The sequence below is a fragment of the Cinclus cinclus genome, chromosome 35 (genome assembly GCF_963662255.1).
Source record: "Cinclus cinclus chromosome 35, bCinCin1.1, whole genome shotgun sequence".
In the NCBI taxonomy this organism is placed as follows: Eukaryota; Metazoa; Chordata; class Aves; order Passeriformes; family Cinclidae; genus Cinclus; species Cinclus cinclus.
Window position 1 is genome coordinate 1046218 of NC_085080.1, and position 25146 is coordinate 1071363.

At 49.5% G+C, this 25146-nt stretch overlaps 2 protein-coding genes across 3 annotated transcripts in view; one reads left to right on the forward strand and one right to left on the reverse strand.

Annotated features, from left to right (window-relative positions):
* LOC134055799 (zinc finger protein 345-like) overlaps positions 1-4286 on the forward strand; it is a 4978-nt gene extending 692 nt beyond the window's left edge. The window contains exons 2-6 of the mRNA XM_062512258.1: positions 829-994; positions 1238-1312; positions 1367-1531; positions 2236-3314; positions 3519-4286. Of these exons, the coding sequence (XP_062368242.1) occupies positions 829-994; positions 1238-1312; positions 1367-1531; positions 2236-3314; positions 3519-4286 (2253 nt within the window). The remainder of the gene's footprint in view (positions 1-828; positions 995-1237; positions 1313-1366; positions 1532-2235; positions 3315-3518) is intronic.
* Positions 4287-6928: 2642 nt separating this feature from the next.
* Positions 6929-18085, reverse strand: SH3BP5L (SH3 binding domain protein 5 like). 2 transcript variants are annotated; one of them, XM_062512298.1, is made up of 8 exons: positions 17056-18085; positions 16061-16267; positions 15513-15575; positions 14705-14833; positions 12803-12964; positions 11504-11677; positions 8688-8913; positions 6929-8411 (listed from the first exon to the last, which is right to left on the reverse strand). In XM_062512298.1, exons 2-8 carry the CDS (start codon positions 16145-16147, stop codon positions 8170-8172), a joined length of 1083 nt encoding a protein of 360 aa, XP_062368282.1. In that variant the 5' UTR covers positions 16148-16267; positions 17056-18085; the 3' UTR covers positions 6929-8169. The 2 variants fall into 2 exon arrangements, with proteins under 2 accessions (XP_062368282.1, XP_062368283.1); XM_062512299.1 differs by lacking the exons at positions 12803-12964; positions 14705-14833; positions 15513-15575; positions 16061-16267; positions 17056-18085 and adding an exon at positions 12284-12518 and having other exon boundaries at positions 6929-8913.
* Between the last annotated feature and the right edge of the window lie 7061 nt (positions 18086-25146).

The following is a 25146-nucleotide window of genomic DNA, read 5'->3' on the forward strand; positions in this document are numbered from 1 at the left end:
ACTCCATTTTCCCTTATTTTTTTCCAGATTTTTTTCTCCGTTTTTCCCCTTTTTTTTTTTTTTTTTCCCGTTTTCTCCCGCGATTTTCAGGGTTTCCTCCATTTCCCCTCCCCAGTTTTTATCCCCCCCTCCCCCCCTCCATTCCCGTTTTTTTTTTTCTTTTTATTTCCGTTTTCCCCTTTTTTCTTCCCCCCACCTTTTCCCCTCGTTTTTTCATCCTTTTATTTCCCATTTTCCCCGTTTTTTCCCCTTTATTTCCCCATCTCCCCCCCCCCGCCAATTCCACTTTTCCCCCATTTTTTATTTTGAATTTCCTTAAATCCCAGCGCCCACCCCTTAAAAAAAAATTTTTCCCCTCCCCGTTTTTTAAACTCTATCATTCCCTGGATTTCTTCTCCATGGAAACCCCAAATCCTTCCTTAAACCCTTCCCAAAATTTGGAAAACCGGGATTAGGGTGGGAATTAAGGTGGGAATTTGGGGGGGGGGTGGGTGGAAGGAAGTCCATGACCCCTAAAAAAATTCCCTAAAAATTCCCTAAAAAACCTCCCTCCCTCCCCCCCCCAAAAAAAATCCCTTTAAACATCCTCTCCAAAAAATCCAAAATATGGAAAATTACCCCAAAAAAATCCCTAAACAAATTGCCAAAAAAAATCCCGCCCCCTAAAAATACAAAATATGGACAATTACCCCAAAAATTCCCTAAAAAAAAAATTCCCTAAAAACAAACAAACAAACAAAAAAACCTAAAAAAAAATCACACGCCCCCCCAAAAAATCCCAAATATGAAAAATCCCCAAATTTAAAGATTTTTTTTCCCCCCACCCAGGATCCCAAAATCCAACCCGGAGCTGTTGGAATTCCAGGGATTCGTGACTTTCCGAACCCCGCCCCCCCCAAAAAAAAAAAAAAAAAAAAAATCACCAAAAATTTCGGGATAAGCTCGGAATTCCGGGACGAGATGCAGGAGAGCTACGAGAGCGTCATTTCCTTGGGTAAGACCCCAAATTTCTTGGATTTCCCCTAAATTCGGGCTCCAATCCCCAAATTTTTAACCCTAAAATTAAAATTAATCCGATCTAAGATTAATTCAGTTTTCAATTAATTGGGTGTTAAACAAATTTGGGTGTTTGGGTTTTTTTTTATTAAAAAATGGGAATGAAAACGGATCCCGCCCCGATTCCGGCGGGATTTTGCCGGATTTCGGGGTCCGAGCCGTGTCCGGTTGTTCCCGGCAGCCGAGGAGATCGCCATCAGTTGGCCGCGGATCACAGCGTTCGCCGAATCGCACCGGAGACGCGGCCTGGGCACCGGTGAGTCAACGGTGGCCAACGGGGCTTGGCCAAGAGGGGGTTGGGTTCTTCCAGTTGGCCAACTCAACCGTGAGAGTGTTGGGTTCTTCCAGTTGGCCAACGCAATGAGAAGAGTGGTTGGACTCTTCCAGTTGGCCAAGGCAATCATGAATGGGTTTGGACTCTTCCAGTTGGCCAACGTAACCAAGACCTTGGTTGGTCATTCCAATGAAGAGCGTGGTTGGGTTCTTCCAGTTGGCCAACTCAACCCAAAGTGGGTTTGGGCTCTTCCAATCCAACCATGAAGGGGTTTGGACTCTTCCAGTTGGCCAACCCAACTAGATCCCAAAAATCTCTTCTGGGGACTCCAAAACCCTCCCAGGATTCTGTCCCCGAGTCCCTCTAAGATCCTCAAACCCATCCAAGATCCCAAGAATCCCAAATTCCCTCAAAGATCCCAAATCCATCCCAAAGCCCCCCTCCAAGACCCCAAAATTCCTCCAAACCCCAAATTCCCTGGAATTTCCCAAAGTTCCCCAGGACCCCAAAACCCCAAAATTCTGTACAGGAACCCAAAAATCTCACAAGATCCAAAATCCCCCCAAAATACCCTCAAAATCCCTCCAGGACCCCAGATCCTTGCCCCAAAACCCTAAAATCCCCCCCAAACCACCAAAACCTCCCCAAAACTCCTCCAGGACCCCAAAAAGCTTCCGGGATCCCAAATCTTGCCCAAAATATCCTCAAAATCCTGCCCAAAATCCCCCCCAGGACCCCAAATCCTCCTCCCCAGAACATCCTAAAAACCCCAAAAACCGCCCCAGAACCCCTAAACCCCCTCCAGGACCCCAAAATGGCCCCCAGGATGCCAAACTCCCCCCTCCAAATTCTCCCAAAATCCCCCCCCAAAAAAATCCCGGGACCCCCCCTTGTCCCCTCTCCAGACACCGCCCCGGCCTCTCCGAGTGACAACGACGAAGAAGAGCCACCCCCGGACCCCCTGGAAAAACCCGAAATTTCGGCAACGCCGCCGCCGCCGAACCCCAAATCCTCACCGAACCCCAACGACCCCAAACCCGGCACGGCCGAAACGCCGAAACCCGAATCCCAATCCCGAAAAACTTCGGGAAAACGCCGAGGAAAATCCGGCTTCAAGAAATTCCCGCCGCGGAATTTCCGGTGCCACGACTGCGGCAAAGCTTTGGGGTTGCCGAAACGCCGGCAGCGCGGGACGGAACGACCCCATAAATGCCCGGAATGCGGGAAGAGCTTTCGGTTGAGCTCCAGTTTGGTCACGCACCAGCGCCGGCATTCCGGTGAAAATCCCTACAAATGTCCAGATTGCGGGAAATCCTTCAGCGTCGGCTCGGCGTTCATCCAGCACCAACGGATCCACGCCGGCGCGGCGCCGTGCCGGTGCGGGGTTTGCGGGAAGAGTTTCCCGGCGAGTTCGGGGTTGGTGAAGCACCAAAAGCTTCACCTGGAGGAGAAACCCTACAAATGCGGCGACTGCGGCAAAGGGTTCAACTGGAATTCCCACCTGGAACGGCACCGGCGGATTCACACCGGAGAGAAACCCTACGAGTGCCCGGAATGCGGGAAGAGTTTTTCTTGGAGTTCCCACTTGGATCGGCATCGCCGAACCCATGCGGCGGCGGTGGCGGAACCGGAACATTCCGGGCGTTGCGCCGAGTGCGGAGAACGGCCGGAATGCGGCGAGTGCGGGAAGGACATGGCCAAAAACGCCAAAATTCCCAAATACCGGAGGGAATCTTCAGAGAAACCGCACAAGTGCACGGAATGCGGGAAGAGTTTCGGCGTGGCCGCGGCGCTGGCGCAGCACCGGTGCGGCAACGCTCCCGGTAAACCTTACGAGTGCCGGGAATGCGGGAAAAGCTTTTCCTGGAGTTCTCACCTGGATCGGCACCGGCGAATCCACATGGGGGAAAAACCTTTCCGCTGCGGGAATTGCGGCAAGAGTTTTTCCCAAAGCTCCCACTTGGAGCGGCACCGGAAAATCCATCAGGAGCCGTGCCGGGAATGCGGCAAAAGCGGGAAAAAAAATGGGAAAAGCTTCCAAAAACGTTGCCGGATTTTGGGGGAGCCGTGCGGGGATTGCGGTTCGGCGTGGGAGGAGAAGTGCGGTGAGTGCGGCAAAAATTTGGGGTCGGATCTGGGGTCGAGTTTGGGGTCGAACGTCGGGAAGTTGAAGGATCAAGGAACCCAAACCGGGGAGAAGCCGTACGCGTGCCCGGAGTGCGGGAAAAGCTTCGGTCAGAATTCGGCGTTGGCCAAACACCGTCGGATGCACACGGGAGAGAAACCCTACAAATGCCCGGAATGCGGCAAAAGTTTCGGCGTCCGCTCCAACCTCATCAAACACCAACGGACTCACCTGGGAGAGAAACCCTACAAATGCCCCGAGTGCGGCAAAGGATTCATCCAAAAATCCGACCTCACCAAGCACCGCCGGATGCACACCGGCGAGAAACCCTACAAGTGCCGGGAGTGCGGGAAATGCTTCAGCGTCTCCTCCAACCTCATCAAACACCAACGGATCCATCTGGGCGAGAAACCCTTCCAGTGCTCCGAGTGCGGCAAGAGTTTCATCCAGCGCTCCGAGCTCACCATCCACCGGCGCGTGCACACCGGGGAGAAGCCCTACAAGTGCCAGGAGTGCGGGAAATGCTTCAGCCGCAGCTCCCACCTCAACCGGCACCAGCGCACCCACGCCGGCGACAAGGCCGCTCGCGCCGCCGCCGCTTCCGGCGTCGCTTCCGGCGTCGGTCCCGGCGTCGGTCCCGGCGTCGGTCCCGGCGTCGGCGCCGTCTCTTCCTCGTCGTCGTCGTCGTCGGTGCCGGCGCCGTCCGGAGGTTTGGCCTTCCCGGCGTTCCCGGGTTCCTCGGCGGTGCCGGCGGCGTTGGAGCTGCCCTGGGCGTTGGCGTTGCCGGGTCGGGCGTTCCCGGGTTTCCCGGCGGGGTCGGTGGGTAATTAGGGAGAGGGTTGGTTAATTAGGGTTGGGTTTGGTTCCTTAATGAAGTGGGGCCATGGGGGATTCCCAGCATTCCGCGGTTCCGGTGAGCTCCCAGTGCTCCCAGTGCCCAACTGGGATTGGCCAACGCCAAGACCCAACCTTGGCTTGGTCCCATTCACATTTGTTGCCCAATTAATGATCTCTAATTAATTAGGGATGGATTAATTCATTAATGGAGTGGGGCCATGGGGGATTCCCAGCATTCCACGGTTCCGGTGAGCTCCCAGTGCTCCCAGTGCTCCCAGTGCCCAACTGGCTTTGGTCATCCCCAAAATCCGGCATCGGCGCCGTCATTTTTTGGGAATTCCGTGGAATTTTGGTTTTTTTTTTTTTTTTCCTCCTTTCCCGTTTGAGTTTTCCGTTCGTGTTTGTGGTGAATTTTTCAGGATTTTTTTTCCTTATTTTTTATTTTTTTAGGGTTTTTTTATTTTTTTGGGGATAGGGAGGGAAAAATTCAGGATTTCCCGAAGGGGTGGGGGGGAGGGAGGGGGGAGAAATGGGAATGAGGGAGGGAAAAATGAGGAAAAATTAGGACGATGGATTTAGAAAAAAAGGCAAAAATGGGAAAATATTCCAGAAAAATAAAAGGAATTAAAGCTGGAAATGAAATGTTCTTTATCCCGGAAAAGGAGGGAAAACATCTTGGATAAAATTGGGAAGATTTTGATGGAAAATGGACAAAACTTTGAGGAATTCCGGAGATTTCTCTGGAAGGATTTGTTGGTTTTAGGGGGGGAAATTATGGGAAAATGTGGGAGATGTGGGAAAACGTGGAAAAATATGGAAAAACGTGGGGAAATGTGGAGAAAGTATAGGAAAATATGGAAAAGTATGGAAAAAATGTTGTACGTTTATGGGAAATAGTGGGAAAATATGGAAAATATGGGAAAATACGGGAAAATATTGAAAAAAATGGGAATATGTGGAGAAATGTGGGAGAATGTGGGAAAAATGTGGAAAATGATAGAAAATTATGGAAAAATACACAAAAATGTGGGAAAATGTGGGAAAATTCAGGGAAACGGGAAAGAGAAGGAAAAGCAGGATTTGAATATTTGTAAATTGGGAAAAAACGACCAAATTATCCCAAAATTCTGGGAGAAACGAATCCAAGAAATTCCCGAATTTCCGAAGGTCAAGACGAAACAGAAATTTTCTGATTTTTCGGGAAAAATTCCGGAATTTTCTGCACGGTGCTGTCGGAATTTGTTCCTTTTTTGCCGTGAGTCGAAATAAATTTGGAATTCCCAGATTTTCACTGCCTGGAGTTTATTTTATTTTTTTTTTTTAATTGGAAAATGAAATCTGGGTTTTGGGGAATTTCCCTTTTTTTAAAATTTTTTTTTGGGGGGTTTCCCTTTTTTGGTTTATTTTTTTTTTTCCCAGGTATTTGGGGGGATTTTCCCATTTTTGGGGATTTTTCCCAGGTTTTTTTTTTTGTTTTTTTTTTTAGTTTTTTTTTCCTCATTTTTGGAGGGTTTTTCCCCAGTTTTTACTTTAGGGTTTTCCCCCATTTTTGGGATTTTTTCCAGTATTTTTTTAGAGGTTTTTTGTTTTTTTTTTTCATCTTTCTGATTTTGTCCCCATTTTTTTTTTAGTGCTTTTTCCAGGTTTTTGGGGAGGTTTCCATTTTTTTTGTTTTGTTTTGTTTTTTGTTTTTTGGTTTTTTTTTTCCCTTTTTTTTGGGGGGGGGGGAATTTTCCCATTTTTTGTGGGTTTTTTCCCTTTTTTTTGGGTGGGTTTTTCCCATTTCTTGGGGTTTTTTCCTCAGTTTCTTGGGGCTTTTTCCCATTTCGGGTTTTCTTGCAGTTTTTTTTGGGCTGTTCCCATTTTTTGGGTTTTTCTCTCCGTTTTTCTGGGAGGGGATTTTCCCATTTCTGGTTTTTTTTTCCAGCATTTTTTAGTGTTTTGGGTTTTTTTTTTTCCATTTTTATTGGGTTTTTTCCCAGGATTTTTCCCCATTTTGGTTTTTTTCCCCATTTTTTTGGGGGGAGGGATTTTCCCATATTTTCTGTGGCTATTCCTGGTTTTTTTTTGGTATTTTTTCCCATATTTCAGCACATTCCCACTTTTTTCTGGATTTTCCAATTTTTTGCATTTTTTTCCCCAGATTTTTTGGGACATTTCCCTTTTTTTTTTTTTTTTTTTTTAATAATTTCTCCCATTTTTATTTCAGGATTTTCCATTTTTTTTGGGGGGGGGGGTGAATTTTCCCACTTTTTCCCCAAGGTTTTTCCTGGGTTTTGGGATTTTTCCTGTTTTTTTCCAGGATTTCCCAACCTTTTTTGGGGAGGTTTTCCAGCTTTTTTGGGGTTTCCCATTTCTTTTGTATTTTTGCCATTTTTGGGGCAGTTTTTAATTTTCAGGGGGGTTTCCTGAGGGGAAAAAAAATATTTGGCATTGAGCTTGGATTGGGGAAAAAAAAAATTGGATCGGGAAAAAAAATTGGGATAAAACTCATCACTAAAAATTTGGGGGAAAAAAAAAAAAACAAAATAAAAGGGAAAACACAAAAAAAAATTCCGCAAAAAAAAAGTGGATGATCCAAAAAAAAAAAAAAATCCAAGGATGAGGGGAGAAAAATCAGGATCAGAAAAGAAGAATTTACAAGAAGGAATTTTATTGGTATCCACAATTTTTGGGGATTTTCCCAAATTCCTGAACTGTCCTGGAATTCCAGTGGGGGAATGGGGGAAGATTTTGGGAATTTTTTTTTTTTTTTTTTTGGGGGGGGGGGGGGAAATCCAAGGAAATTCCCAGGGCTGCCTCGAATTGGGGGATTCTCATCACAGCCCCTCCCCCACAAAATCCCGGAATTCCCAAAATTCCCGGAATTCCCAAAATTCCAAACCCCCCCCCACTTAGTGCAATTGAGTTCCTGCCTTGGGTTTGGGTGGGAAAAAGGGGAATTATCCCCCAAAAAAATTAAATAAATAAAATTGGAATTTCTGGGGGCAACTGGGAATTTTGTGGGATGGGATTCCTGAAATTCCCAAAATTCCAGGGTTTAAACACAAAGAAAAATCCCAACATTTCAGATATTTACTCCCAGAAAATCCCAAATGCCAGGGATTTAAACCCAGAACCCCAAAAAATCCTAAGGATTTATCCCCCAAAATCCCAAATTCCAGGGATCTATTCCCAAGAAAAACCCAACATTTCAGAGATTTATTCCCAAGAAAATCTGAATTTCCAGGGATTTAAACCCAAAATTCCAAATATTTATTCCCAAAATTCCAGCAATTCATCCTCAAAATCCCCTCCACGAATCCCAATCCCACTTTTTAGGTGTTTTTTTTTTGGTTTTTTTTTTTTTTTTGGTTTTTTTTTTTTTTTTTTTTGGGAATTCCGGAGTCCAGAATGGATTTCCGGGATTTTTTTGGGAATTGGGTGAGAAATTTTGTGGGATTTTTCAGCACTTCCTTGGGGTTTTTTGTGGCTTTTTTGGGATTTGTTGGGATTTTTTAGGGGGTTTCACAGGATTCTGTGGGATTCCCTTGGGATTTTCCGGAATTCTGAGATTTTTTTCAGGATTTTGTGGGATTTCCCTGTGTGTTTTTCCAAGACTTTTTTGGGATTTCCTTGGGATTTTTTTTTTTTCAGGATTTTGTGGGATTCCCTTAGAATTTTCCAGGAATTTTTTGGGATTCCCTCGGGATTTTTGGGGGAGGATATTTCCTTGGGATTTTTCAGGATTTTGTGGGATTTCCTCGGCATTTTCCAGGAATTTCCAGGATCCCTCCGGATATTCCCGAAGTTTCCGGGATTTCCCACAATTCCCAACATTCCCCCCTCCGGAATTCCAAGATCTCCTCTCCGCCCTCCTCCCCCCCCCAAAAAAAAATCAGAGGCTGACGCTCCGGTGATGCCGAAAATTCCGGCGTTTTTCCCTCCCCTCCCCCAACTCCTCGCTGTGCAGGCTCAGAGCGTCCGGAATTCCCGAAATTCCCGGAATTCCCGACAAATGTTCCACGGAATCGAATTTCTGCAGATCCGAGGCGATGGTTTGGAGGCTCAGAACCGACAGGGAATCGCCGGAATCGGAAATTCCCGCCGGAATTCCGCCCGTTCCGGAGTCATCACCGGGAATTCCGGGGATTTCTTCGGGAATTCCATGGATTTCACTGGGAATTCCAGGAATTCCACGAATTTCTCCTGAAATTCCGCTGATTTTTCCAGGAATTCTGCTGATTTCTTCGGGAATTCCACTGATTTTTCCAGGAATTCCAGGAATGCCATGGATTTCACTGGGAATTCTGCAGATTTCGTTGGGATTTCCACTGATTTTGCCAGGAATTCCACCTGGAATTCCGCTGATTTCTTCCGGAATTCCGCTGATATTTCCCGGAATTCCGCTGATTTCTCCTGGAATTCCGCTGATTTTTCCCGCAATTCCGGGAATTTCGGGGTTTTGGGAGCCTCCCTCAGCTCCCAGGGGGTTTTCCCGATGTTTTTTCCGGAGGATTCTCTGGAATCTTCGGGCGTGGATTTCTTCGCTGATCTGCTCCAAATTCCGAAGGGCCACGGAATACCGGAGCTTGGCCTGGGACACGGCGGATTCCAGGGAATTCACCCGGGATTTGTGCTCCTGGAAAAAGGGGGGAAATTGGGAATTCCGAGAAATTCCCAAAAAAATCGTAAAAAAAATCCCGGCGAAAATCGGCAAAAATTCGGGGAAAATCCGTTAAAATTCGGTAGAAATTAAAAAAAAAAGAAAAATTGTTTATTCCTTAAGATTCCAAGGAATTCCTGAGGATTCCAAAAAATTCCTAAAAATCCCAAGGGATTTTTAAGAATTCCTTTTTTTCTGTAAAAATTTGGAGAAAATCCCCACCAAAAAAAAAAAAAAAAAAAAAAAATTGGGGTGAATTCCATAAAAATTTGATGAAAATCCGTTAAAATCCTGAAAAAATTAGTGTTCAATCCCTAAAAATTCCAAAGGATTCCTAGAAATTCCTCTGAATTTTTAAAAATTCCCCAAAATATTGTTTTAAAAAAAATGCATAAAATTCATAAAAATTGGGGAAAAAATCCTTAAAAAACGGGGTTTAGCTCCTTAAAAATTCTGTGAAAATTCCTTAAAATTTTCCTTAAAATTCCTCAGAATCCCCAAAAAATGGATGGGAAAAAGCGGGATCCGAACCTCCCAGTTCCTCCCAGTTTGTCCCAGTCCCTCTCCCAGTGCTCCCAGTTCCCTTCCATCCCATCCCCAGTGCTCCCAGTTCCCTTCCATCCCTTCCCCAGTGCTCCCAGTTCCCTTCCATCCCATTCCCAGTGCTCCCAGTTCCCTTCAATCCCATTCCCAGCCCTCCAAACCCATCCCAGTCCCTCTCCCAGTGCTCCCAGTACCTCCAGTCTCTGGTTGAACTGGGCCTTCAGCTCGAAGTAGGGCCGGCTCCCAGTGCTCCCAGTTCCCTTCCATCCCATTCCCAGTGCTCCCAGTTCCCTTCAATCCCATTCCCAGTGCTCCCAGTTCCCTTCAATCCCATTCCCAGCCCTCCAAACCCATCCCAGTCCCTCTCCCAGTGCTCCCAGTACCTCCAGTCTCTGGTTGAACTGGGCCTTCAGCTCGAAGTAGGGCCGGCTCCCAGTGCTCCCAGTTCCCTTCCATCCCATTCCCAGTGCTCCCAGTTCCCTTCCATCCCATTCCCAGCCCTCCCAACCCATCCCAGTCCCTCTCCCAGTGCTCCCAGTACCTCCAGTCTCTGGTTGAACTGGGCCTTCAGCTCGAAGTAGGGCCGGCTCCCAGTGCTCCCAGTTCCCTTCCATCCCATTCCCAGTGCTCCCAGTTCCCTTCCATCCCATTCCCAGCCCTCCCAACCCATCCCAGTCCCTCTCCCAGTGCTCCCAGTACCTCCAGTCTCTGGTTGAACTGGGCCTTCAGCTCGAAGTAGGGCCGGCTCCCAGTGCTCCCAGTTCCCTTCCATCCCATTCCCAGTGCTCCCAGTTCCCTTCCATCCCATTCCCAGCCCTCCCAACCCATCCCAGTCCCTCTCCCATTGCTCCCAGTACCTCCAGTCTCTGGTTGAACTGGGCCTTCAGCTCGAAGTAGGGCCGGCTCCCAGTGCTCCCAGTTCCCTTCCATCCCATTCCCCAGTGCTCCCAGTTCCCTTCCATCCCATTCCCAGTGCTCCCAGTTCCCTTCCATCCCATTCCCAGCCCTCCCAACCCATCCCAGTCCCTCTCCCAGTGCTCCCAGTACCTCCAGTCTCTGGTTGAACTGGGCCTTCAGCTCAAAGTAGGGCCGGCTCCCAGTGCTCCCAGTTCCCTTCCATCCCATCCCCAGTGCTCCCAGTTCCCTTCCATCCCATTCCCAGTGCTCCCAGTTCCCTTCCATCCCATTCCCAGTGCTCCCAGTTCCCTTCCATCCCATTCCCAGCCCTCCCAACCCATCCCAGTCCCTCTCCCAGTGCTCCCAGTACCTCCAGTCTCTGGTTGAACTGGGCCTTCAGCTCGAAGTAGGGCCGGCTCCCAGTGCTCCCAGTTCCCTTCCATCCCATCCCCAGTGCTCCCAGTTCCCTTCAATCCCATTCCCAGTGCTCCCAGTTCCCTTCAATCCCATTCCCAGCCCTCCAAACCCATCCCAGTCCCTCTCCCAGTGCTCCCAGTACCTCCAGTCTCTGGTTGAACTGGGCCTTCAGCTCGAAGTAGGGCCGGCTCCCAGTGCTCCCAGTTCCCTTCAATCCCATCCCCAGTGCTCCCAGTTCCCTTCCATCCCATTCCCAGTGCTCCCAGTTCCCTTCCATCCCATTCCCAGTGCTCCCAGTTCCCTTCCATCCCATTCCCAGCCCTCCCAACCCATCCCAGTCCCTCTCCCAGTGCTCCCAGTACCTCCAGTCTCTGGTTGAACTGGGCCTTCAGCTCGAAGTAGGGCCGGCTCCCAGTGCTCCCAGTTCCCTTCCATCCCATTCCCAGCCCTCCCAACCCATCCCAGTCCCTCTCCCAGTGCTCCCAGTACCTCCAGTCTCTGGTTGAACTGGGCCTTCAGCTCAAAGTAGGGCCGGCTCCCAGTGCTCCCAGTTCCCTTCCATCCCATTCCCAGTGCTCCCAGTTCCCTTCAATCCCATCCCCAGTGCTCCCAGTTCCCTTCCATCCCATTCCCAGTGCTCCCAGTTCCCTTCCATCCCATTCCCAGCCCTCCCAACCCATCCCAGTCCCTCTCCCAGTGCTCCCAGTACCTCCAGTCTCTGGTTGAACTGGGCCTTCAGCTCGAAGTAGGGCCGGCTGCGGGCGATGTCGCGCCTCAGGGATTTCTGCAGCCTCTGCACCTCGGCCTCGGCCTCCTGGCACAGCCTCGTCACCCTCTGGTGCTCCCGCTCGCTCCAGAGCCTCTCCTGCTCCGCCTCGTTCACCTGCCGCGCCCAAAATTCCCAAAAGAGTTGGAAAATCGGGAAGGATCCCTAAAAACACCCGGCGAAAATCGGCCGAGAAACGGGTGGGAAATGGGGTTTTTTACCGAAAAACGGAGGGGTTTTTTTTTTTCTTCTTTTTTTTTTTTTTTTTCCCTCCCCATTCTTTTCTCGATCCCACATCCCCAAATTTTCAAATTTGAAATGTTGGCAGATTCATGACATTCCCAGAATTCCCAAAATTCCCAGAATTCCCGTCCTTCCTGGTGGCGTGCCTGAGTGTCTCCTGCCAGGTGGGATCCAGGAGGTTTATCCCATCCCCAATCCCATTCCCACCACTCCCACCATTCCCAAATCCCAGAATCCCCAAAATCCCAAATCCCCCAAATCCAAGATCCCCAAATCCCAGATTCCCAGAATTCCAGGATTGATTCCTGCCCTTCCTGGTGCCGTGGTTCAGCATCTCCTGCCAGGTTGGCTCCAGTTGGTTTCTCCCAAATCCCAACATTCCCAAACCTTCTCCAACCATCCCAAAAACCCCGTTCCCACCGCTCCAAAAATTCCGAAAAAAATTCCCAAAAAATCCCCAGAATTCCCGGAACTCCCGACCTTCCTGGTGGCGTGGTTGAGCATCTCCTGCCAGGTGGGATCCAGGCGGTTTTTCCCGGTTCCCATTCCCTGCTCCGCCACGAACACCATCTCCAGCATTCCCAAATCCCAAAACCCCAGAATCCCCAAAATCCCAAATCCAAGTTTCCTGAACTCTTCAACCCCCAAATTCTTTAAATCTCAGAATTCCCAGAATTCCAGGATTGATTCCTGACCTTCCTCCACACCACTTCCTGGTGCCGTGGTTCAGCATCTCCTGCCAGCCAGGTGGCTCCTCCCAAATCCCAACGTTCCCAACCATTCTCCAACCATTCCCAACATCCCAGAATCCCCAGAATTCCCAGATTTAACTCCCAGAATCCCCAAATTTAATTCCCAGAATTCCTGACTTCCCTGGTGCCGTGGTTCAGCATCTCCTGCCACGTCGGCTCCAGGCGATTTCCTCCCATTTCCAACCACCCCAAAAACCCCATTCCCACCGCTCCAAAAATTCCCAAAAAAATTCCGGGAATTCCCGACCTTCCTGGTGGCGTGGTTGAGCATCTCCTGCCAGGTGGGATCCAGGCGGTTTTTCCCGGTTCCCATTCCCTGCTCCGCCACGAACACCATCTCCCGCGCCGCGTTGTGCATCCCCACCGCCCGCTCGTAGCGCAGCGCCGCCCGCTGCGTCTCCTGCTGGGCCTGCGGGGGGGAGATGGGAATTCTGGGAATTCCGGGGGTTCCGGGGATTCTGGGGGTTCTGGGGGTTCTGGGGATTCTGGGGGTTCCGGGGATTCCGGGGGTTCTGGGGGTTCTGGGAATTCCGGGGGTTCCGGGGGTTCTGTGGATTCTGGGGGTTCTGGGGGTTCTGGGAATTCCGGGGGTTCTGGGGGTTCTGTGGATTCTGGGGGTTCTGTGGATTCTGGGGGTTCCGTGGATTCTGGGGGTTCCGGGGATTCTGGGGGTTCTGGGGGTTCCGGGGGTTCTGGGAATTCCGGGGATTCCAGGGGTTCCGGGGGTTCTGTGGATTCTGGGGGTTCTGGGAATTCCGGGGATTCCAGGGGTTCCGGGGGTTCCGGGGATTCCAGGGGATCCGGGGGTTCTGTGGATTCTGGGGGTTCTGGGGATTCTGGGGGTTCTGGGGGTTCCGGGGATTCTGGGAATTCCGGGGATCCGGGGGTTCCGTGGATTCCGGGAGCTCCGGGGATTCCGGGGATCCGGGGGTTCCGTGGATTCTGGGGGTTCTGGGGATTCCAGGGGTTCTGGGGGTTTTGGGGGTTCCGGGGATTCCGGGGGTTCTGGGAATTCCGGGGGTTCTGGGGATTCTGGGAATTCCGGGGGTTCCGGGGGTTCTGTGGATTCTGGGGGTTCTGGGAATTCTGGGGGTTCCAGGGATTCTGAGGATTCTGGGGATTTTGGGGATTCTGGGAATTCTGGAGTTTCTGAGGATTCTGGGGATTTTAGGAACTCTGGGGGTTCTGGGGATTCTGGGGATTTTGGGAATTCTGGGGATTCTGAGGATTCTGGGGATTTTGGGAATTCTGGGGATTCTGAGGATTCTGGGGGTTCTGGCGGTTCTGGGGATTCTGGGAGTTCTGGGGGTTCCAGGGATTCTGGGAATTCTGAGGATTCTGGGGGATTTTAGGAATTCTGGGGTTTTTGGGGATTCTGGGATTTCTGAGGATTCTGGGGATTTTGGGAATTCTGAGGATTCTGGGAATTCTGGGGATTCTGGGAATTCTGGGGGTTCCAGGGATTCTGCGGGTTCTGGGGATTCTGGGAATTTTGGGAATTCTGGGGATTCTGGGGATTTTGGAATTCTGGGGATTTTGGGGATTCTGGGGATTTTGGGAATTCTGGGGGTTCCAGGGATTCTGGGGATTCTGGGGATTTTGGGAATTCTGGGGGTTCCAGGGATTCTGGGGATTCTGGAAGTTTGGGGGATTCTGGGAATTCTAAGGATTCTGGGGATTCTGGAGAGGGAAGGATTTGGTGGGATTTGATCCGTGGGGTGGGGATTTGGGATGTGTGGGATGGGATTGGAGAAGTGGGAGAGGGTTTGGGATGGGATTGGGATGGAATTAAGATTTGGGATGGGTTGGAAAAGATTTGGCATTGGAAAAGATTTGGAATTGAGATGGGAAAAGATTTGGGATGGGATTGGAGAAGATCACGGAGGATTGGGATTTTTTCCCCCGTTTTTTTCAGGATTTTTTTCCCGTTTTTCCCATTTTTTTCCCCGGGTTTTCCCCCAAAACCCCATGACCTCCTTGGCTCTCCTCCTGGCCTCGTAGTGGATGTGATTTGGGATGGGAATTCCCATTCTTCCTACGATTTGGGATGGGAATTCCCATTTTTCCTGTGGTTTTTCAGGATTATATTTTTGTTTTTTCCCCCGTTTTTTCCCCGTTTTCCCCGGGTTTTCCCCCAAAATCCCATCACCTCCTTGGCTCTCCTCCTGGCCTCGTAGTAGGGCCGGGCTCTGTCGATGCAATTCCCGAGCTGGGATCCCTGGGAATTCAATTTCCGGGCGGAATCCGAGAGGATGCGGCGATAGCGGGAACGGGCGGCCTGGGAGGGAAAACCAGTTTGGGACTGGTTTGGACTGGGAACCACTTTGAGCCTGGTTTGGAACTGGTTTGGAACTGGCTTGGGACTGGGAACCAGTTTGGGACTGGTTTGGACTGGTTTGAGACTAGGAACCAGTTTGGGATTGGGAACCAGTTTGGGACTGGTTTGGACTGGGAACCACTTTGAGCCTGGTTTGGAACTGGTTTGGAACTGGCTTGGGACTGGGAACCAGTTTGGGACTGGTTTGGACTGGGAACCACTTTGAGCCTCGTTTGGAACTGGTTTGGAACTGGCTTGGGACTGGGAACCAGTTTGGGACTGGTTTGGAACCGGTTTGAGACTGGGAACCAGTCCATTCCAGTTCATCCCAGTTCCCTCCCAGTCCACTCCCAGCTTATCCCAGTCCATCCCAGTTTATCCCAGTTCCCTCCCAGTCCATTCCCAGCTTATCCCAGTCCATCCCAATTTATCCCAGTTCCCTCCCAGTCCATTCCCAGCTTATCCCAGTCCATCCCAATTTATCCCAGTTCCCTCCCAGTCCCTCCCACTCCACTCCATCCTTTTCCAGTCCCTCCCACTCTATCCCAGTCCCTCCCAGTTCATTCCCAGTCTGTCTCAGTTCCTTCCCAGTCCCTCCCAGTCCATTCCCAGTCCCTCCCAGTTCATCCCAGTTGCTCACATCCAGCTCCAGCTCCCCCCGGTTGATTTCAGCGTTGGCCTCGTTCAGGTGCTCGAGCTCCTCCTGAAACCCAAAAATTTGGGATAAAAACCCCAAAAATCCGGGAAAGGACACCCCAAAAAGTCCCAAAATTCAGGGCATAACAAAATTTCTGGGATTTTCCCTCAAAATTCTCCCCAAAATTCCCAAATTTTGGCCCAAATCTCCCCCCAAATCCCAAAATTTCTGGGATTCCCCCAAAATACCAAAATTTGGACCCCAACTCCCCCCAAAACCCCAAGATTTTTGGGATTCACCCCAAAATTTCCTCAAATCCTAAAATTCCGACCACAAGACTCCAAATTTCTGGAATTTCTCCCAAAAACCAATTTTCTGGAATTTTCCCTCCAAAAAAACCAAAATTTCCAACCAAAAAAGCCCCCCCAAAAATCCCCAATTTTCTGGGATTTTCCCCCAAAACCCAAAACTTCAAGCCCCAACCCCCCCAAAATTTTGGGATTTTTTTCTTCAAATTCCCCAAATTTTGGGATTTCTCCCCAAATTCCCACCTGGATCCGGGGGTCCAGCTCTTCCTCCTCCTCCTCCTCGTCCTCCTCGTCCTTCGGGGGATTCCCGGGATTTTCCGAATCCCCCATTTTGGGATCCCCCAAAATTCCAGGGGTCCATCCAAGGGGGGGGTGTGGGGGGAGGGGCCTCAGTTCATTTTTGGGGGAATTTTTCAGGAATTTTGGGAATTTTTGGATGGGTGGAGGGGGCTGGGAAAGGAAAAAAAAAAAATTTTTTTTTTTGGGGGGGGGGGGGGGTTTGAACAAAATTTGGGTTTTTAAAGAGAATTTTGGGTCACCAAAAAAGGGAAAATGTTCCAGAATTCCCAGAAAAACCCAGAAAATTTTAGGGGAATTTGAACAAAGAGGACACAATTCCGTAGAATTCCCCAAAATTCCTGAAAACTCTCCCCAAATTCCACTGAAATTCCTGAAAATCCCCCAAATTGATGAAATCTAACTTAAATTCACTCAAATTCCCAAAAGTTCCACCTGAAGATCGCAAAAATCTCTAAAATTCCCAAAAATAATCCCCAAATTTCCCAAATATTCCCAAAATTTTCCCCACATCCCCTAAGTGACCCCAAAATCGCCTGAAATTCCTCCAAAATTCCCACCAATTTCCCGCAAAAAATTCTTATTTTCCCCCAAAAAATTCCCGAATTTCCCCCAAATCTCCTCAAATCCCCTCAAGCACCCCCAAAATCAACCCAGACCCCCAAAATCCCCCCCAATAACCCCAAAATCCCACAAAAATCCCACAGAATTCCCAGAAAAATAAAAAAAAATCCCACAAAAATCCCTCAATTTCCCCCCATATCTCCCTCAGACCCCCCCAAATCCCCCTCAGACCCCCCCCAAAAACCCTCCCACGACCACGACCCCAAAAATCCCTCCAGCCTCCCTTCTCCCGACCCCCCAAAATTCAGAAATTTTCCTCAAAATTCCCAAATTTCCCCCAAATTCCCGCCCCCTCCCCCCCCCGGGCCTGTGTTTACCCCCCGCTCCGCCACCGCTGAGGGGCCGCTCCCCACCGGAAGCGGAAGTCCGCCTCAGTTGCATCCTGCCGTACAACATGGCGGCGCCCCGTTTTCGTTTTAAACCCCGCGTTTCCGTCGTTCTCCCGGTTCCCCGCGGGCTTGATTCCGTGGGGAGTGATGAATCGTGACACCGAATCTGCCGTGCCTAGTTTTGGCTGCGATTCGCCTTATAATTTGTTTCAAAATAGCTCTGGGATGGTGGAAGGGTGCCGGCATCTTGTTGAAGGGGCCCGCCGCGCCTCAAGATGGAGGAGGAGGGCGGTGAACCCACGGGAAGGTTAGAAGGAACCACCCAAAATTAGAGAGGAAACGGGACTCTCGGTCCCCCCAGAGCTCCTTGAACCTTCTCAGACGTTCCCAAATCCCCCCTTCCCTCATTTCACGCGTGGTTTCACCCTCAGCCACCGTGCCGAACCGGAAGAGGAAGTTCCTCCAACTTTCTCCTGACGTGTAACATGGCGGCTCCTTGCGCTCAACTCCTCTCGCGTCTCTGCCACCCGCCCGGTTCCCGGGAGCTCAAATCGGTTGTGTTTGTGAAATAGGTGATGGGGAAACAGCCGCGCTCCGACTGGACCCGGTTCGGTTTAAAACAAGGCGAGAATCGGAACCGGAAATAGATCCGTGGGTGCCGCCATCTTGCGTTACGGCACGGCCGCTTCTCAAGATGGCGGCGGGGGCGGTGCCGCCATTTTGAATTTATTTGATTTATTTTTAATTCTGGATCAGGATCGGGATTTGGGATCGGGACTGAAATTTGGGATTAGGATCGGGATTGAGGACGAGGATTTGGAACGGGGACTGTTTTCCCGGTTAACTTCCGGCGGAATTCCGGGAAAGGCTCCGGATTTCCCGAGGAATTCCTGAGGAATTCCCTTCTTCCTCTTCCCAAACCCCGATTTTCATTTTTTTTCCCCAAATCCCGCCTTTCCCTGCTCCTCTTTTTCCGCCCATCCCAAAATCCCACCCCAAAATGCAGCAAAAAAATGAATAGGAAAATAAAATAAAATAAAATTATTTTTAAAAAAATCCCTCCTAGGAGTCCCCGGGATTTTTGTGATTTTTTTTATTTTATTTTATTTTTTGGGATTTTAATTCCATGGGACTTTTTGACCCTGTCTCCAAATTTCCCGCCCCCAAATCCCAGAATTCCATCCCAAATCCTCCTCAAACCACCCCACATTCCAAATATTCCCCCAGATTCCCAAAGTTCCCCTCCTAAAAATCCAAAATTCCCATCAAATTCCTCCACAAAAATCCCTGAAATTCCCCACAAAATCCCCAAATTCCCCCCGAAATCCCCATTTATCCCCCCAAAATCCCAAAATTTCTGCCCAAATCCCCATTTTTTTTTCCAAAAATCTCCCGAAATTCTTTCCAAAATCCTAAAATTTCCCCAAGCCCCCCAAAAATCCTCCCCAGAATCCCAAAATTTCTCCTCATAAATCCCAAAATCGCCGTCAAAGTCATCCCAGATTCCCAAAATCCCAAAAATTATCTCCAAGTCCCCCCCAAATTCTCCCTCCAAATCCCCAAATTCCCCCCAAAATACCAAAATCCACCCCTCACAATCCCAAAATTCCCTCCCCCCGAATCCCTTCTCAAAACTCCAAAAATTCCTCCAAAATTCCCCCAAATCCAAAACTGCCCCAAAATCGCGAAATTCCCGCCCCAAATCTCAACATTCCCCCCAAAATTCCCCACAAAATCTCTTCATAATTCCTAAATTTCATCCTGAACTTCCCCCCAAAAATCCCCAAAATTCCCCCAAGATATTCCCCAAATTTCCCCCAAAATCCCGCTAAAATTCCCCCTTAATCCCCCTGAAAAAAAATCCCCAAAATTAAAAAAAAAAAAACAAAATTCCCTGCAACATATCCTCATAATTCCCTCCAAATCCCTCTAAACGCCCCCAAAATTCACCCCAAAATCCCCTCAAAATCCCCCAAATTGCCCCCAATATATTCCCCCTAAAATTCCCCGCAAATTCCCCCCAAATTTTCCCAAATTTTCCCCAAAATTCCCCCGAAGTCCCGTCAAAAATCCCCCAAATTCCCCCAAAATATCCCAAAAATTCCCCCCCCAAATCCCCCCAGAACCTCCCAAATTCACCCAAAAATTCCCCAAAATTCCCCCCAAAATCCCCACAAATCCCCCAAAATCCCCCAAATTTTCCCCTCAAAATACCCAAAATTCCTCGCAAATTTCCCCCCAAAATTCCCCAAAATCTCCCAAAATCTCCCCTCAAAATTCCCAAAATCCCCCCCAAAAATTCCCAAAATTTCCCCCAAAAACCCCGCAAAAATCCCCAAAATCCCCCCAAAAATCCCCAAATTTCCCCAAAATCCTCCAAAATCTCCCCCTAAATCCCCCAAAATCCCCAAAAAATCCCCCCCAGAGTCGGCTCCTCCCCCTCCCCCTCCCCGGCCCCTCCCCCTTTCCCCTCCCCCCCGCCCCTCCCCCACCCCGGCCCCTCCCTCCCGGTGATTCCCGAACCCGAGGCCCCTCCCGAAGCTGCCGGGACCCCCCAAATCCATCCCCAAAATAATTTTTTTTTTTTTTTGGGGGGGGGGGGGAATCCCAAACCCCTCCCCCCACCCCGGGTAATTCCCCCCCTCAAAAAAAAAAATCCCCAAAATTCCAAGATTTTTTTTTTTCCCTCCCGTTTTATTTTATTTATTTTTTTTTTTTTAATTTCTTTCTCGCCGCTCCCGGAGCATCCTCGGCTCCATCCCCGCCCCTCCCCCACCCGTGGGAAGATCCCCTCCCCCCTCCCCCCGCCAAAAAAAAATTTTTGGGGAGACCCCCCTCCCCCCCCCCCCTCCCCCCCCTTTCCCCCATTTTTTATTCCCGGGTTTTTTTTTGGGGGGAATTTCGGGAAGATCGGGACGAGGTAAGAACCGCCCCTCCCCCCTTCCCCCAAAATTTGGGGGGTCCTGGAATTTTAGGGGGGGGGGGGGGTGGGGATCCCAAAAATTTGGGGAAGAGGGGTCCTGGAATTTTATGGAGGGGCAGAAATTGGGGGGAGGAGGGGGGTCCCAAAAATTGGGGGAGGGGTCCCAAAAATTGGGGGAGGGGTTCTGGAGGCGGGGGGGGTGGGGGGGAGGGGTCCCCAAATTTTTGGGGATGTCCTGGAATTGGGGGAGGGGGGTGTCAGAATTTTTGGGGGGAGGGGCCAAAATTGGGAAAGGGATCCCGAAAATTGGGGGGAGGGGTCCTGGAATTTTTTTGTGGGGGAAGGGCAAAAATTTTGGGGGGAAGGGGTCCCAAAATTTGGGGGGGGGGGGTGGGGGAGGGGTTCCCAAATTTGATGGGGGGAGGGGTGGATTTTGGGGACCCCCTCCCCCAATTTCTGCCCCTCCCCCCATTCTGGAACCTCCTGAAAAATTCCCAAATTTTGCCCCAAATTCCCAAAATTTGGGTTTTTTTAAAAATTGGGGGGCGTGGCCAAAGGGGGAGGGGTCTCGTGGTTGCCCCTCCCCCCGGGGGGGTTTAATTAGCCTGGATTATGCAAATGAGGATTAATTAATTAAAGGCTGGAGAGGTGGGGGAGGGGCTCAAATCCTTCCCCTCCCCCCACCCCAAACTCGGGTTTAATAATTACAAATTAATTATTTAAGGTTAATTATTAATTAATTCGTGTTATTATTAATATTTTCTTGGTAACGGGTTCAGAGCTTAATTAGGGGGTGGTTAATTAAGGGAGGGGCAATTAAAAATTGGGGAAAATTCAATTTTTTAAAATAAAATTTAACCCTGCAATTAAAAATAATGACTAATTATTAATAATTATTGGCAGTGTAATTATATAATAATTATTGAATGATTATTAATTGGTTCGAAGGTTAATTAAAATAGGAGAAATTGAAGAATTGGAAAAACTCGATTTTTAATAAGAAAATTTAATTATCTTTTAAAATCAGAGTATTTTTTAAAACGGGAAAGTTCGGAATGAAAAGGGGAGGAGAAAAACCGGTTTTAAAAACCAAAATTTTAAAATATTTTTTAAAAGTTGGATTTCTTTAAGAGAAATGGGGAATTTCAAATTTAAAAGAGGGGAAAAAAATTTCAAATTTGAGAAAGGAAATTTAATAATTTCAAATAATTAGAATTTAAATAAGGGAATCATCAAGATTAAAAATTGTGGAAAAAATTTGATACCTAAAAAGAAAATGAAATTATTTTTTCAAAAATCAGAATTTTTTTTACAAGACAGGAAATTTTAAAATTAAAAACGGGGGAAAAAATTTCAATTTTTCAAGAGAAAACGTGATTTTAAAAATATAAAATTAGAATTTAAAAAATACAAATTGTGAAATTTTAAAGTGAAAAACGAGGGGGAAATTTCATTTTTTTTTTTTTTTTAAAGAACCCCTTAATTTTAATAAAATAAAATCAGAATTATAAAATGAATTTTAAAAATTTTTGGGGAGTTCTGGGGAATTTTGAAATAAGAAACGGGAGAAATTTTCCAAGATTTAGAAAACAAAATTAGAAAAACCGACGAATTTTGAAACTTTAAAACGAAAAATGGGGAGGGGGGGGGGGGAGAGGGAAATTTCGAGTTTTCAAGAGAAAACTCAATTAAATAAATTAAAATTAGAATTTCAAAAATTAATTTTAAATTTTTGGGCTCCCTCAGATGCCGCCGCCCCCTCTGCTCTTCCTCCTCCTCCTCCTCCTCTTCCTCGTCTCCTCCGCCCGCGGTGCCGTCCACGTCAACCTCACCGAAGGTATCCGAAATTCCCGACTTTTGGGCTCAGATCCCGCTTTTTTTTTCGGGTCAGATCCCAAATTTTTTGGTGTCCCCATATCCAGATTTCCATCCCCCATCCCAAATTCCTATCCCAAATCTCACATTTCTGTTGTTGATCCCAAATTTTTGCGGCCCATCCCAAATTTTTTTTTTGGTGTGCCCAAATTCCACTTTTCCATCCCAAATCTCAAATTCTCCATCCTCAAATCCCACTTTTCTGTCTGAAATCCCACATTTTTTGGGATGTGTCCAATCCCGCATTTCCATCCCCAATCCCACATCGTCATCCCAAAATCCCAAATTTCCATCCCGAATCCCACATTTCCATCCCAAATCCGAAATTTCCATCCCAAATCCAACATTTCCATCCCAAAATCCGAGATTTCCAACACCAGTCCCGCATTTTTGGTGTCTCCGATCCCACAATTCCATCCCAAATCCCGCATTTTTTTCGGTGTCCCCCAACCCCAAATTTCCATCCCCAAATCCCACATTTCCATCCCCAACCCCACGTTTTCGGTGTCTCCAATCCCAGATTTCCATCCCAACCCCACAATTCCATCCCAGATCCCAAATCCCGCAATTCCGTCCCGAATCCCACATTTTTCATCATCCCAAATCCCACTTTTTCGTCGCCTTTTTTTTTTGGTTTTTTTTTTTTTTTTTTTTTTAAGTTCCAACCCCAAATTTTCTTGACCAACCACCAAATTTTTTTTTTTTTTTTTCGGGATTTCCGCCCTCCCCCCCAGGGTGCCAGATCATCCACCCACCGCGGGACGGGGGGATCCGGTACCGGGGGCTGACGCCGGACGAGGTTCGGAGCGTTCGGTTCCTGCCTTTCGACTACGAGATCGAGTACGTGTGCCGGCCCGAGCGCGAGATCGTGGGGCCCAAGGTGCGCAAGTGCCAGCGCGACGGCACCTGGACGGCCATGGGCCACCCCAGCCGCTGCCGTGAGTGTCACCCCCGTGCCGCCCCGGTGCCGCCCCGGCGTCGCCGTCCCAGCCAAATCCCCGGTTCTGTCGTTGTTTTGGCGTTTTCCATCCCGTAAATGTTCTCGTTCCGTCAATGGTTCCATCAAGGTCAACGCTGATGTCACCGTTTTGTCACCCTCCCGTCATTGTCACCGTTTTGTCACCATCCCATCAATGTCACCATTTGTCACCATCAATGTCACCATCCCATCATTGTCACCATTTTGTCACCATCCCATCCATGTCACCGTTTTGTCACCTTCCCATTGATGTCACCATCCCGTGAACATTCTCAGCCCATCACTGTCACCCTTTTGTCACCTTCAATGTCATCATCCAGTCACTGTCACCATTTTGTCACCATCCCATCAATGTCACCATTTTGTCACCGTCCCATCAACGTCACCATCCCGTGAGCGTTCACATCCCATAAACGTCACCGTTTTGTCACCATCTGTGTCACCATCCCATCAATGTCACCGTTTTGTCACCTTCCCATTGATGTCACCGTTTTGTCACCTTCCCATTGATGTCACCATCCCGTGAACAGTCTCAGCGCATCATTGTCCCCGTTTTGTCATCATCAATGTCCCCATCCCATTGATATCCCCATTTTGTCCCCATTTTGTCACGTTCCCATCGACGTCCCCAGCTCATCAACATCTCATGAGCATGGGGTCACCGCCCCGTGTCCCTTTTGGGGTCACTGCCCCGCATCGGTCTTGGGGTCACCACCCTGTGTCCATTTTGGGGTCACCAGTGCCCATTTTGGGGTCACCACCCTGTGTCCATTTTGGGGTCACCAGTGCCCATTTTGGGGTCACCATCCTGTGTCCATTTTGGGGTCACCAGTGCCCATTTTGGGGTCACCACCCCGTGTCCCTTTTGGGGTCACCAGTGCCCATTTTAGGGTCACCACCCCACATCCCTTTTGGGGTCACCAGTGCCCATTTTGGGGTCACCACCCTGTGTCCATTTTGGGGTCACCAGTGCCCATTTTGGGGTCACCACCCTGTGTCCATTTTGGGGTCACCAGTGCCCATTTTGGGGTCACCACCCTGTGTCCATTTTGGGGTCACCAGTGCCCATTTTGGGGTCACCACCCCGTGTCCCTTTTGGGGTCACCAGTGCCCATTTTAGGGTCACCACCCCACATCCCTTTTGGGGTCACCAGTGCCCATTTTGGGGTCACCACCCTGTGTCCATTTTGGGGTCACCAGTGCCCATTTTGGGGTCACCACCCTGTGTCCATTTTGGGGTCACCAGTGCCCATTTCGGGGTCACCACCCCGTGTCCCTTTTGGGGTCACCAGTGCCCATTTTGGGGTCACAACCCCGTGTCCCTTTTGGGGTCACCAGTGCCCATTTTGGGGTCACAACCCCGTGTCCCTTTTGGGGTCACCAGTGCCCATTTTGGGGTCACCACCCCGTGTCCCTTTTGGGGTCACCAGTGTCCGTTTTTGAGTTTACCGACGCCCATTTCGGGTTCACCACCCCACGTCCCTTTTGGGGTCACCACCCTGACCCCACCCCATCCGCCCCACAGTCCGGACGTGTCCCAAGACCCACCTGAACCTGGAGAACGGCCAGGTGGTCACGGGGGCCATGGAGCGAGTCCCGGTGGAGGGCACCTGGGCCGAGTTCCGGTGCCAGCCGGGGTTCCGGCTGCTGGGCAGCGCCCGCAGCAACTGCACCAAGAGCGGCCGCTGGAGCGACCCCAAACCCCAGTGCCAGCGTGAGCGCGGGGCTGGGTGCGGGGATTTGGGGTTTGGGGTGCGGGGATTTGGGGTTTGGAGGATTTGGGGTTGGGCATTTGGGGGTTTGGGGATTTGGGTGTTTGGGATTTGGGGTTTGGAGGATTTGGGGTTTGGGGGATTTGGGGTTTGGGTGTTGGGGGTTTGGGGTTTGGGTGTTTGGGGGATTGGGGGATTTGGGGTTTGGGGGATTTGGGGTTTGGGGGATTGGGGTTTGGGGGATTTGGGGTTTGGGGGATTTGGGGTTTGGGTGTTTGGGGTTTGGGGGATTTGGGGTTTGGGGGATTTGGGGTTTGGGTGTTTGGGGTTTGGGGTTTGGGGGATTTGGAGTTTGGGGGATTTGGGGTTTGGAGGATTTGGGGTTTGGGGGATTTGGGGTTTGGGGGATTTGGGGTTTGGAGGATTTGGGGTTTGGGGGATTTGGGGTTTGGAGGATTTGGGATTTGGGGGATTTGGAGTTTGGGGGATTTGGGGTTTGGGTGTTTGGGATTTGGGGTTTGGAGGATTTGGGGTTTGGGGGATTTGGGGTTTGGGGGATTTGGGGTTTGGAGGATTTGGGGTTTGGGGGA

What these genes read in the sequence shown, in the direction of transcription:
- SH3BP5L (XM_062512298.1), bottom strand. Translation starts at nt 16,147, where the DNA reads ATGGGGGATTCGGAAAATCCCGGGAATCCCCCGAAGGACGAGGAGGAC. An exon ending in AGCTGGACCCCCGGATCCAG is followed by an intron (nt 15,576 to 16,060) that starts GTGGGAATTTGG and finishes TTTGGGTTTCAG; the next exon opens with GAGGAGCTCGAGCACCTGAA. An exon ending in AGTTCAACCAGAGACTGGAG is followed by an intron (nt 8,914 to 11,503) that starts GTACTGGGAGCA and finishes CCCTTTTTCCAG; the next exon opens with GAGCACAAATCCCGGGTGAA.